General features: G+C 30.8%; 1 protein-coding gene across 8 annotated transcripts in view; it reads right to left on the bottom strand.

Annotated features, from left to right (window-relative positions):
• The window catches only part of Bltp1 (bridge-like lipid transfer protein family member 1), a 180208-nt gene that overhangs the window by 23400 nt on the left and 143267 nt on the right, over positions 1 to 13541 (bottom strand). For 5 of the 8 annotated variants that reach the window (XM_063260728.1, XM_063260734.1, XM_063260730.1 and 2 more), the window contains 9 exons: positions 12129 to 12219; positions 11404 to 11463; positions 9267 to 9520; positions 6966 to 7181; positions 5350 to 5530; positions 4624 to 4825; positions 2658 to 2819; positions 1821 to 1960; positions 548 to 749 (listed from right to left, as the gene is read on the bottom strand). In XM_063260728.1, the coding sequence (XP_063116798.1) occupies positions 548 to 749; positions 1821 to 1960; positions 2658 to 2819; positions 4624 to 4825; positions 5350 to 5530; positions 6966 to 7181; positions 9267 to 9520; positions 11404 to 11463; positions 12129 to 12219 (1508 nt within the window). The remainder of the gene's footprint in view (positions 1 to 547; positions 750 to 1820; positions 1961 to 2657; positions 2820 to 4623; positions 4826 to 5349; positions 5531 to 6965; positions 7182 to 9266; positions 9521 to 11403; positions 11464 to 12128; positions 12220 to 13541) is intronic. The other 3 variants (XM_063260732.1, XM_063260735.1, XM_063260733.1) reach the window with 2 other exon arrangements.

Genomic DNA, 13541 nt, shown 5'->3' with positions numbered 1-13541 from the left:
TCAGTATGACTTTTAGGGCAGAAGTGGCACTGAGCTTTTAGTTTGGAAATGGATAATCCATTTCATCAATAAATTGTCAATAGTATTTTACAAGCAGACATTAGTTGACAAAATTCAATCATTTAAAGAATGTACTATTTAATAAAATTTTGATACAGTGATAAATCTTGGTAATAGTCTATCTCTTATTTTTCAATTACAAAACTGAGTATTCTTACATGTAAAGTCTAGGAACACAAAATGAAACACTCAAAAGTACTCAAACATAATGATCATTCATAAGCATTTGTGTATAAATTCAAACCCAAACTAAAATAATATCTAGTTGGTCTTCAGATAAAAATACAAAAGTGAACAGTACTCAAATTTAAGTAACATGTGAACTATATTCAAAACTATGTTCTACTACAGATTTTTTTCTGTAAATATTCTGATTCTCAAATTTTCCTTGCAAATTCATTGTAAAATTTGTATTAGTTACTGCTAAAATATTTGTTTAAAAATAGTATTTGGTTTCCCACTAGAGAAATAAAATAATGCTCCATACCTGGTATTCCAGTTTTGCTAGCAGAGGTCTTTGTTCCACTCTGAGGGGTACTACCTCCAGGAGATAAAGTCTCTGTGGGATATGTTGTCCCTAATGTCTCCAGTTCTCCTCGGTTTGAAGAAAACACTAAGTCCAAGGATGGGAGCTTTAGCATACACTCTACTCTTGACACTGGTAAACAGCTAAATTTGATCTGTGAGGGCTAAAAGGAATAGAAAGCCACAAAAATGTTTTTTAAGAACTGCGTGGCTAAAACATTTCACAATGAATTCTAAAAGTTACATTTAATTTCTATTTTGGTCCACAGATACCAAATTTATGTTTACCACTAGACACTTACGTTTAATACAGTAGCTTTTTAAAACAGAAATATGACACAGGAACCTATATAGTAACAAAATGTTGTCCTATTTATAAATGTAAATATTTGAGAAGCTACCTCTGAGCAATATTTGTATTTAGATAGCTTGGACAAAATCTTAACATTTTTTATGCTCATTATAATACCTGTTCATAATCAAGTTTTTAATGGAAGTAATCTCACATTAAAATTATAAAACATGACTGAAAAGGCACTCTCAATCCTCACTCATTATTGTTTCTGTTTTCATTAGTTTCAAAAAACTGTGAGCAAAACTAGAGTACTGAACTAAAGACGGTTTATTCAAATTGATGTCATAAAAATAGTTGAAACAGATGATTATTAGCACTTTTTATTCTTGAGATTGATCATTTATTTTCTGAGACTGATCACGGAAGGTCAACTAAATTTAAAGTTTGAATGCAGGTAATTTTCAAATTTTCCTTAATAAATGAATTCAAGCACATGCTAACATATAATCTCAAAGATCTATTGATAGGACTTCATCTTAGAATATTAAATAAAAACTACATTACTCTTAACAGACATTCTAACAATGGTATTGTGACTTTCTAACTTAATTACACTTTATAGCTACACAGAAAGATGTATAGTGTTAACAACTAAAGATGAAATAATTAGGAAAAGACATGATATATTTTTATTTTTGCCAAAAAAGTGAGTTCTAAATTTTGAAAACCCAAGATCTATCAAACTTTTCAGAAGCAAAGTAAAAATACACATGAAAGTTTACATATACTCCCCTGAGTTAGGCAACCCTAAAGCATTATTAGATATACTAAAGGTCCATGCAGCCATGTCTAAAAAAATTTTAAAGGGAAATAACATTGAGATGTTCAGATAAACTTGACAAAAACATTCTGATACAAAAAGAAATATAAAGTATATCACCTGGACCCGAACATACACCACAACATCTACGGGGAAGGAAGAGTAAGCAGATGTTGAAGATGATACTAATGATGTTGTTGACTCTTCCATAGGATCTGGTATGTCAAAATGTCCCATATCCTCATCTTGTGAACTGACAGCTGTTAAAATGTTTGTTACATTATTAGATCAAGGGCAAACTATTAATTGAAAGATCATCTCATACTACTACTGAAATCAAAGGTATGGAAACTCAGAAACATCTGCTTCTATAGTTTGTAATTATACACATCTTTTCCTATTCAAAGCTCTTGCTCATTTTCCATCTCAAATTTACCAGCTGCTAATCACTGTCAAAGAAATTAATGATTACTCTCCTGCTGTCAAGAGATTCTAGTGCAACATACACACTAATGTAAGACCTAAGATTGTTAACTTTGAAATTAACTAGTTGTAGACATGAGGAAATCATATAATCGGTCTCACCAGGATTTAGTTTCTTCCTTTGTAAAATGAAGGTTAGATGATTATCAGGTTCTTTTTCAGTTCTGTAAATCTTTTTTTAAAATATTATATATAGTGATACCTTGGTTCACAATGATTCTTTCCATGACTCTGGTTGCAAACCAAGTTGCAACCATAATCAAATTAAAGGATTAGGTTCAATGTTGACCTTATAGGGAAATTTGATTTGCCTCTTGTCCAAATTGGTTTGTAACCAATTAGAATTGTGGAGAGAATTGAGTTCATAAACTGAAATACCACTGTATAATGATGTATAACAGCATTAAGAAATTTTTCTAAGTAACAGGAATCTAAATACATGCAATAAAGTAAGTATACAAGAAAGATGCTTACCTGTGTAATTCCTTTCAATTGGTGTAATTGGGATAGTTTCCAGAGCCTTTTCCAGGAAGTCTAATAGGCAGGGGCTAATAACCATTTCTTCTGGCAATGATTGAAGTGCTACCCAGGCATATAGCTTGGCTGTTTTTACTCCTCCACTTCCTTTTCCTTTGGCTAGAACATTTACAAATGCAGGGTTCATTTAATGGATTTTTAAATATGTTCCAATAAAATACAAGATAATTTTGTGAGAAATTAGAATGAGATAACAGATTAATCAGGTAAAGTATCTTATAATTAAGACTTAAAAGAAAACAATAAAACTAGATTGCTAGAAATGATATACTAACGTTAGACAACGATGCTTAATGATGTACATAATACATGGTTATTCTTACTTGCTCAAGTTCACAAGGTTTTTTTGTTTGTTTTTTGTTTTTTTGTCTTTTTCGTTTTTTTATCGGTACCAGGGATCGAACTCACAACCACATACTTGCAAGGAAGGCGCTTATGCTGTTGAGCTAAATCCCCAGCCCCAAGTTCACAAGTTTTGATTCTAATTTTTAATTTTAAACTGTTAAGTCTCTTGTTATCATTAGTCCCTTAGTTCAGTTAAGATACAGAGAACTCTTACCAGTATTTAGTGGCAAGTGACAAAATATTATTGTTTTGAGGCTTTCCTATACATATTTATAATTATTTCCATAGGATGTCATTTCTCTTTTCATTATTCCCAGTTAAATATTTCCGCTTAAGTAAAATGAATAGAAATATCTAACACTTAGATAAATTTGGCTTAGGTTTCTAATTTAAACATTATTTGTTGCTTAAATCTGGGAAAGAAGATGGAATTCTATGAATCTTAACTTTTCTCACTTATAAAACAAGATACTAATATCTGCCATGCACTTAATGTACCTTGTTGATTGAAAAATGACATAAAAACATGATCACCATGATTTTCACTGTGTTTTAAAAAGTTTATATACTAAGTTCTCTCAAGTGAAAACTCTCAAATAATTCTTGTCTACAGGATATTCCCTTTTACAGAAATTCTGTCACATATGTAAGGTATCATTCATGTTCAGGGTGGTAACCAGATTCTAAGATGGCTTCCAGTGGTCAGTCTTTGTTCTGGTATTCATCCTCCAGTTCCTTCCCTCAAAGATCTGTATTATCAATAAGATATTTTACAAGGGATGGTATGTGTCTTCTGAAGCTAACCCATAAAAGATACTTCAGGTTCAGCTATGTTCTGTTCTGTTTTGGATCATTTCTTTTCAGAAAGTCAATTAAAATGTCAATGAAAACACTCAAGTATGCCAGCAGGAAATCAACTAAAATGTCAATGAAAACACTCAAGTATCCCAGCATGTTTTGCGGTTAGCAAAACATGTAAGTTGGATCAACAGAAGTAAATTTTCCAGCTTTACCCAAGTACTTTGGTGACTGCAGACCTAACCAATATCTTGACTACAATCTTGTGAAAGATCATGTACTAGATTCACCAAGCCAAACTGCTCTTAAAATTCTGAAACTGTGTTTGAGGTTTTAAAAACATTAATTTTTAGGTAATAATAGTTTCCTGTGTAATAACAGTTTTCCTGGGTAATAACAGTTTTCCTGTGTAATAATAAATGTCGTTAAGCCAAATCAATATATTTTTCCTTAAATGCGTAAGTTTGACATTTCTATGTGATCACAGAACCTTGATTTGCACTACATAATAAAACTACCCTTTTCTAAATACACATTAACTAAATTTTATTAAAAATAATAACTGATATTCTAAAGTAATATGAATTTGAGTAAAAGCCAAAAGCAGATGGCCTATATTTCCAAATATGAAAGTAGTTACTGCAAGTCTATTCACATTTTTTTAAAATATGTGAATTTGATAGCCTTGAATACAGCAAGTAGGAATACTAAGTATTAAGAAAATCATGATAAAGTAATAGAATATATTCTCCTTAAATACCTGAGGGAAGAGGTGGGGGTTGGGGAGGAAGTAAGGTGTTAGTCTTGCTCTGGACAGTGCAAGGTAAAGGAGGAGAAGGAGGAGATGTTGCACTATCTTTCATACCATACAGCTTGGACTCTTTGGAGAGTGTTCTTGGCAAAGAAGATCCTCTAGAAGCATTAGGTGATTCAGTCTTTAGCGTCTTAGAATTGTAATGCAACTGTATTAAAAAACAAACTTTCAAAATCAAAATCATACAGATGAGGAAAAACCAAGAAATACAGAAAATGTGTTAGAAACAAAACTGGTTCAGGAGTCCGAAGATTAAGTTCTAATTTTTACAAGTTTGTGAACCTGACAAGATTCTCCTTTTTTTCATTTTTTAAGTTAACGAGGTCATTCCAGATAATCTTTAAAATTTTTTCCAACTATTAATAGTCTAAGATTCCATAATTCTAGAATTTAAAAAATAGTTGTTTAATGCACTAAGCCAGGTTTCACAAGTATTCTCTGAATATCTATATATACCCACACATAAAACATCTAACTTCTTTCTACCAAATTTATGGGAAAACCTATATAAATGAAGTGGCAATCTTTATTAATTATGTTTAGACTATAGCTCTTAAAAAAAAACTCAGAAAGTTTCATAATTAATATAAAGAGCAAAAGAAGAATGTACATGCTAGGAAATAAAAAAACCTATCAGTACTCTAATCTTTTATCCTAGACAATTGCTTTTACCTTTACATCAACTCCAGGAATATAAAACACTGTTGTTTCTAAGTCACTAGGTTTTGTCTGGAGAGATGATGGCACTTTTTTGCCAGTCATTAGATGAGAGGTAGAAGCATAATTAGTTTGGAACTTCTTCTTTTTTGAAGGAGAATCTTGATCTAAGCTCCTGGAACTTCGATCATAACTCCTAATAAAAGAAAAATGTTTTATTTATTTTTTATTAGTATACGGTTGCAATACATAGCAATTACATTCATCTTGGGGAACTGGTGCATATACATACCACATTTTGATTATTTTTACTTCATCTTCCCCCAACCTTCCCTTTTGCTTTTTCTCCAGATCTTTTTTTATTCTCTTGTTTAATAGCAAACTTTCACTTATACAACAAATAGAATTCAATCCTTCATTCAAAAAATTGAAAAAAGTTCATCAGTGTTTTTAACTAGACTGGTTAGTCCTTTGCAAAAGTGATGCCAATGCTGGATGTTCAGCAACCATGTAGGGTAGCAACCTTTATTTTTACCTAAGGTCCCAACTGTTTCCCCTGAATATATTAGGTTGCACCAAATGAAACTATCTTTATATAGGTAAAACACCAACTAATGATCAATAGTTTGTTATGCATCTTTATGCTTCAACTATAAATAGCCTAACAGTCATTTTGTTACTGTTGCATTTGTAAGAGACTTTTAATATTTTTGGTCTTTTTTTTCCCGTCTTATCATATAAAAGCTTCATTAAACAGGCCATTTAAAACTCTTTATTAGTAAGTATTTCAAACATAAAAAGAATACAGAATAGTGTAATGATTCCCATGTACTCACTATCCTGCTACAATGATTTCCAGCATTCTGCCATTCTTGTTTCCCTACATTTTCAGTCATTCATTGAACTGTAACTATGACTTTACATTCATCAGGAAAGAAATAAAAAAATTCAAGGAAAAATATCTAATATTAAACCTGCTTATATCACTATGTAATTAATATGGAAACAGATGGTAAGTTACAATTGTATCCAGAAATCATTTCAATCTAATGAGGTCTCTATAAAACAGTTTTCCAATTTTTCTTACTGTATTATCAACTCATTAAAATACCCAATAACCAAGAAAATTGTGTGATTCTTTAAAACAGAAATGTGCATAAGGACAAAGACTGAGAAATTTATGTTTCTTGAAATGTGCATTCCAAAGATATAACTATTTAATTAACAGATTTACCATTTCTACATCAGATATCTATTTATAGTTATTAGAAGTACTATACATTTATTTTTTTAAATTTCATATTATACAAATAATCACTAGATCACTATAAATAATTACTTACCCACAACTAACTACCTTTCAATCTGAATTCTGGTGTTAGGAAAAAGATTATTATAATTCAGTGACATAAATAGTATTCCTAAAAGATTAAATTCATTAAGCGATTTTCAAAATTTTCTTAGTACATTTTAGGTATATACAATGATAATATTCCTCATACAGCATTTGTATCTGTGCATGATACATCTTGTTTTTTTCCCATTCCCCTCCCTTCAAACTCTGCTTCCTCTAGAAGGAAAGTGTGGAAACAGATGAAGTTCTGTATATTCCTTTTCAACCAATTTCTTACCTTCTCAAACTTATATCATCATGTTCTTGTAGAAGGGTGGTTGGGTGGAGTACACATTTTCCACTATCAATTTCAACCCGTATATCAAGTTCAAAGTCAATATTTCTTTCAGTAGCTGTGCCAGTAAGACTTCGGTTGACTGGTGTTGATGGCCACCGTTCTGTAAAGAGCTGATGAACAGCAGCAAAGCCTGTTGCTTTTTTACGAGATGTATGTCTACAAAAAGAACAACTGATCATTATCTTGCAGTAAAATGGAAGTCAAACAAATTTTCTCGCTATATAAATTCACAGAAATTATTCAACTACCTCATACTAGCTGATGCTTACCCTAAGTCTACTGCAGTCACATTTGATTTACATACAGTGGACAACTATTATTATTTTTATAAAAAGTGTTGGCAGGGATGTAGAGAAATTGAAATCCGTATCTCTTATTGGTAGGAATCCAAAATGGAGCAGTCACTAGGGAAAACAATATACATGCTCCTCAAAAATCGCGAATACAGTTATCTATCACTCAGCAACCCCACTTATGGGAATTTAACCAATGAAATCAGGCTCTTGAAGACAGTACTTCCTTATTCACTGTACCAGTTTCCATGATATACAAGATGTTGGGGGAAATATAAATATCTATCAAAAGATAGTGTATACATAAAATGGAAATTTATTCAAGCTTTAAAAAAAAATTCTGCAGAATATGCTAACATGAATGAGCCTGAGGACATTATTCTAAGATTTAAAAGGAAGACATGGATAAATACTACATTATTCTATTTACATGGGGTAGCTAAGATAGTGAAAATCACAGATGCAAAAAATATTGATTGTTATCACTGGAGGTTGCTAATAAATAGCTATTAAATTCCAGCTATGCAAGATAAATTCTAATGATCTGCTGTAAAATACAGAGTCTAAAGATAATAATATTGTATTATTCACTTAAATATATGTAAAAAGGAAGTTTGTATGTTAGGTATTTTTACTAAATTTTTTAAAAAAATTGTCAAATTGTACATCTTCTAACTACACTAATGTAAATTAGATTTCAATAAACAAAAGTTCTTTTTTTAAAAAAGAAGAATGCAAAACATATAAGAAAAATAAAGAGACATAAATTATCTATCCAGGAGGGCAAGTATCTCACTTTTAGGATTATTCTTAAAATAGGAAACGATGAGAATTTATCCAAACAATTATAAAGCCACATTTCTGATAACCAAAAAAAATTTTCAGTATATTATTACCTAGAAAAATTGTTCAACAAAGACTCAACCCTAGACACACCACTGTGAAATTAAAGAGTATAAATAAAACTTTAAAAGCCCTAAAAATTATCAGGGAGGAACAGACACATAATATCCCAAAAAAGGCAAGTCAGGTTTACAGAATTGAACACGATAATCAGCATAGGCTAAATATTGATGCTGGAAGATAAGGCAATAGTCTATTAGAAGAAATAATTATTTGACTAGAATTATATATTCAATAAAAAATGAGAACAGTAAATTTAGAGATTAAAAAATGAAAGTAGGTTTCTATTGCCAAGTTTCTTATAAAGTTATTTGAGAATATAGTCTAAAAATAAGACAATAAATCAAAATATGCTGATGTAGAGATTCAGAAGTTAAGGGCTTTAGTTTAAGAAAAGGAGGAGAGAATCCACACAGTTCAGAACAAACAAGACTGAAGATGAAGTCAGTTTCTCACACACTAATTTTCAATTATTACTCCCATGTCCAGCTAAATTTCCCATGATTATCATAGCCTAAATCTTTTGTTGTCACAGTATCACTTGAGGGATCATTTAAGTAGATTATTTTTAAAGATCCTTACAGGTTTGCTTGAGGGCATATTCTGGGCAAGATTTCATCTATGCTCTTTACTTCTTTAATGCATGTGGTTTTTTCCCAAAAATTTGTTGTAATCTTTTATCCATTGCTAAATACTTTTCTTACACTGTTTTTCTGATACTATTATGTGTCTTCTTGCAATATAGTACATTTTAAGGCTAAGAAGAATACAGTCTTTTCTGTTATCTTAACTTACAAACCATCTTCACTTCTATTTTATCAACCAAGGTTATCTCAGAGAAATAAATTAAAGTGCTTTGAATAAACCTATTTAAATTAAAAAATAATACCATATGAAGCTAAATTACATCAGTAAATCACGAAGATGTCTCTTGGTTTCTTTCACTAAGAGACATTTCTATATACAATAAATTAGATTAGCTTTAGGCTCAGTTCTAGGTTCTGAAACACTAACTGAAGAATCTTAAAACCAAAAGGCTACTCACGAGGGTTTCCTGTAAATATAAAACCTTTCCCTCTCACGGTCTTCATCCTTTTCATCCTTCTCGGAGTCTTCACTGGTAGAAGACAAACTATCATCTCGCCTGCCTTCTTCATGTTGGAAAGGAACATTTGGTGAAAAGCTTCCAGGAGTTTTGGGAGAACTGAACACAGAACACGATCCTTCGCTATTTGATGAGTAATGAGATGGACCTTCAATAGTTACTGACAAAAGGTCCAGTTCTGTCTCCTCTGGAAACTGGTTGCAAAAGGAAAATAAATGGATGAGATTTATATTTCAATTTCCCTTTCAATTAAAAGAAAGAAATAACTTCACATATTTTGGAAATTTTGGAGTTGAATTTCCTCACTTTGAACTGAAAGAAAGGTCAGACTTAGCAACATAGGAAATGGCAAGAAGCAAGAAGGTCAAACCCCACAAAGTCATGCCACTGCCACTTTAAAACCCAGAGTGAAAGCTTACTGAATAGGGACATACATCATCATCAGTGATTAGTAAACACTGTCATTCTTTAAAGCAGAAGTTAAATATGTGGAATCAAAAGAAATGTGGTCAATTATAAGTTAGAATGGCAAGAATAATTAGTGATGGAATAGCATGCAGCGTCAACAGAGTATATTATCTCATGATGTTTGTGGGAGTCTTGCAATATATCTTTAAAAACTGAGCTCCTTGTGGGTTAAATGATATGCAAAAATTGAGTCATAAAACACACATTAATCAAATTTACAAATGATATTTTAAGGTAAGTAGTTTGTATAAGTAACATGTCTTTAACTCAGGTTTTTACCACAATGATACTATTTTTAAGTAGGTCAAAAACCAACAAAACTTCCTATGATTAAATTTCAATTCCTTGTCTCAGTTGTTTCAGCATCACTTAGAATTAGCTTTTATAAAGTATAGTGTGCAAGGTGATATAATTTATTACTTAAAACAGCTGGATCCTACATGTTTTTAGTATTTAAATGTAATGATAGTTTAAATTCTATTTTTAAATTTATAATAAGCACATCTATTATCTAAACTTTTATCCAATTTATTATTTTACATAACATTTTAATAAGTAGAATACACAGTTATTTCAAAGTAGAACCTGAATCACTTAAAATGTTAATAACTATAAGAATCAACTAATTAAAACTGAGCATTTATGCAGTACTTGCTTAACATGTGCAAAGCTCCGGGTTTGATATCCAGTACTGCCCTCTCCACATCATTTAATTAGTAGAAGTAATTCAGTCTGCATACATGATTTGTTTCCAGGGTTTTTTTTTTTTGTTTTTGGTTTGTTTTTTAGAATACAGAAAGTATTCTTTAAGCTTCAACTTAATAATTCTATAATAAAGTCTAATTTGAATGAATTCAGAAAAATTGTGGCATATATTTTGACTTGCCCATAAGAAAATAAGGAAGAGGAAATGAAACACATTGGAAGTACATAATGTCAATTTTAAAATGAAATTGTGAAGAAAAATTTTAGAAAAAATATGTATACCTGGTATATAATTTCTTTAAAACTCCTTTTTATTTTATAACTTATATTTAGGAAAAACATTTGGCTTATAAAAATGAAATTCTAGTGACTGTATAACAAATTTTTACATGTTGAACACAAGAATAATTTTAAAGGACCATTTCATATTTTTATATAACAGTAATGCAAAATAAACATTCAATGATTAATTTTTTATCCTGAGGTAGATTTTTCTGTTTTTACCTACTCAACAAAGATTGTGTTTTTGAAAAGATTCATTTTATAGTTGAATGTAAAGAAAAAAGACATATTACTTAGGTGTAAGAAGATAATAAATTCCATTTTTTTGTTTATAATTTGGTTGAACTGATTTAATAAGCTGATTTAACTTAACTTTTAATTTTAAAGATCAAAATAATAAATTAAAACCATAAATTATAAAAGTATAAAAGTAAAATATATGCATGCTAGAGATTATGAGATATACATGATGAAAAACAATACAAAAGATTTGAATCTTTTTGTAAAATATTCTGAGGATCATTTGAGTTTAGTTTGAAATGAAAGAAAGAAATTGTGAAAGCAGATTTGCAGGGTGGTTAATTGGTTTTTAAGCAAAATTTATTTTATTCTTCATAAGTACCTGAAAATACCCTTCCCCAGGCCAGTTGGATTGTGGTGTACGTCCCCATACATTTTTCAACTTAATTAAAATAATAAGAGAATAAAGAAACTCATGAAAAAAAATCAATGGCTTAAAAGTAAACAAATTTACAAAAAATCCCAAACATTTTAACATAAATGCAAACACACACTTAATACAACTCTGAAGCTGATCTTCCTTTGGCTTCTGCTATGAGCTACACATACATTCTAAACTAACATATGTAACTAACTATAAATTATTATGTTTACATTTGTGTGAGAGACATAGCTTAATGTGAATTCTCACTTGTAGGAAACATTATTCAGCAAAAACTTCTACTTTAGGGACAAGCCAGTACAGAGTCTTTAGAGTGCGCGTAATAAAGTTAACTTCTGCAACAAGGCCCTCAGTGGAAGAGAGCAGGGACCCACTGGAGGGTAAAGAAGAATATTTCAGGCAGTAACACATTTCTACTGGTTTGAACCACTGGTGGTACAAACATATCTAATCACTTTTATCAGTTCAGTCATGCATGTATCCCTGGTCTTCAAGCTGTTCAGCAGTGAGACATACAAATTATTACCCTGTCATGAATATGTCAAAATCCTTAACCTCATAGTAGGCAAGGATCAATAGTATTTGAAATTATACAGCATTGTAACTTTTCAAACTTTAAAAACTATTTTTAGATGTGTAATTGGAACAAATATGCCCTCTCTTACTGTATCCTGGATGTTAAAAGTTACTCTGGGTCCAGGAGATGCTGCATCCACACGGATTTCTGGGAGCTCTTCAGTTTCTCCTATTCGAGAACTAAAAGTAAGATATAAAGTAATAAAACATTAATATTCTCATTTAAACAATTTCTGTACTTTAAAAGTCTAATTAACTTTTTATTTATATTTACCTTATCAAAAGAATGAATGTTTGGCATTCTAATCTTAACCTTTAGCATCCTATTAAAAAGACTCAATGTTTTGATTAAACTAAGATTTTCTAAAACCACATCATATAAAAAGAATTTAATAAGTAAAGACTTCATGAACAAACCTTGACTGCATGAGAAATACTACAAAGAATCAACAGCTGGGATCTCATCTTATTAAAAAGCTTTTTGCACAGCAAAAGAAATCACCAACAGAATGAAAAAAAACCCAGAGTGGGAAAAATTATCCTAGCCAGTTATACTTCAGATATAGGACTAATATCTAGAACATACAAAGAATTGAAAAAAATCAGATTCTCCAAATTGAAAGACTCAACCCAAAAATGGGCATCTGAATGAAGAGACACTTCTCAGAAGTATACACACAGCAAATAAATACATAAAAAAATGTTCAGCATCACTCATCATTGAAGAGATGCAAACTGAAACCACACTGAGATAACATCTCACTCCAGAGAGAATGGCTATTATAAATGAATCAACCAATAACAAATGCTAGTGGGACTGTGGAGAAAACTTAACTCTTCTCCACTGTTGGTGGGAGTGTAAACTGGTGCAACCACTGTGAAAATCAGTCTGGAGATTCTTCAAAAAATTAGGATTAGTGGTTCCATTTGACACAGTTACTTACTCCCTTTGCTTGGTATCTTCCCAAAAGAATTAAAAGCATCATATTACAGTGATATATGCACAGCAATGTGTATAGAGGCATAGTTTGTAAAGCTAAATCTTGAAAATAACCAAATGCCCATCAACCAAAGAATGGCTAAAAAACATACGACTTTTTTATACAAAGGACTACTATTTGGCCATAAAAAGGATAAATTTGAGACATGTATAGATAAATAGATGGACATGGAGTCCACACTCTTAGTAAAATAAATTGGACACATATGTGTAAACATCACTTTGTCTGTCTGGTATGAAAAACTGAAAGTGTAAGTAACAACTAAAATGTATAATAAAGATTGTGAAACAGGAAGTAATTGTTCAAAGGGAAAGGGGAATTGAGGGGATGGATAGAAAAAGAAAAAATGAGAAAATGGAAACAAAGCTTTGTGAATAAGGAAAAGGTAATCAGAAGAGGTAAACAGAAGGGATGGAGAATGGGAAAAAAAGAACTAAGATATATATTGTACAAGTACAATTTCTATGAAAAATACGATCATTATGCGTATCTAAATTATAC

This window comes from Cavia porcellus, unplaced genomic scaffold (assembly GCF_034190915.1).
Source record: "Cavia porcellus strain 051 isolate PalLab524CR breed Dunkin Hartley unplaced genomic scaffold, mCavPor4.1 scaffold_14, whole genome shotgun sequence".
Taxonomy (NCBI): domain Eukaryota; kingdom Metazoa; phylum Chordata; class Mammalia; order Rodentia; family Caviidae; genus Cavia; species Cavia porcellus.
The sequence above is the reverse complement of the archived record's forward strand: the minus strand, read 5'-3'. Positions and strand labels throughout refer to the sequence as shown.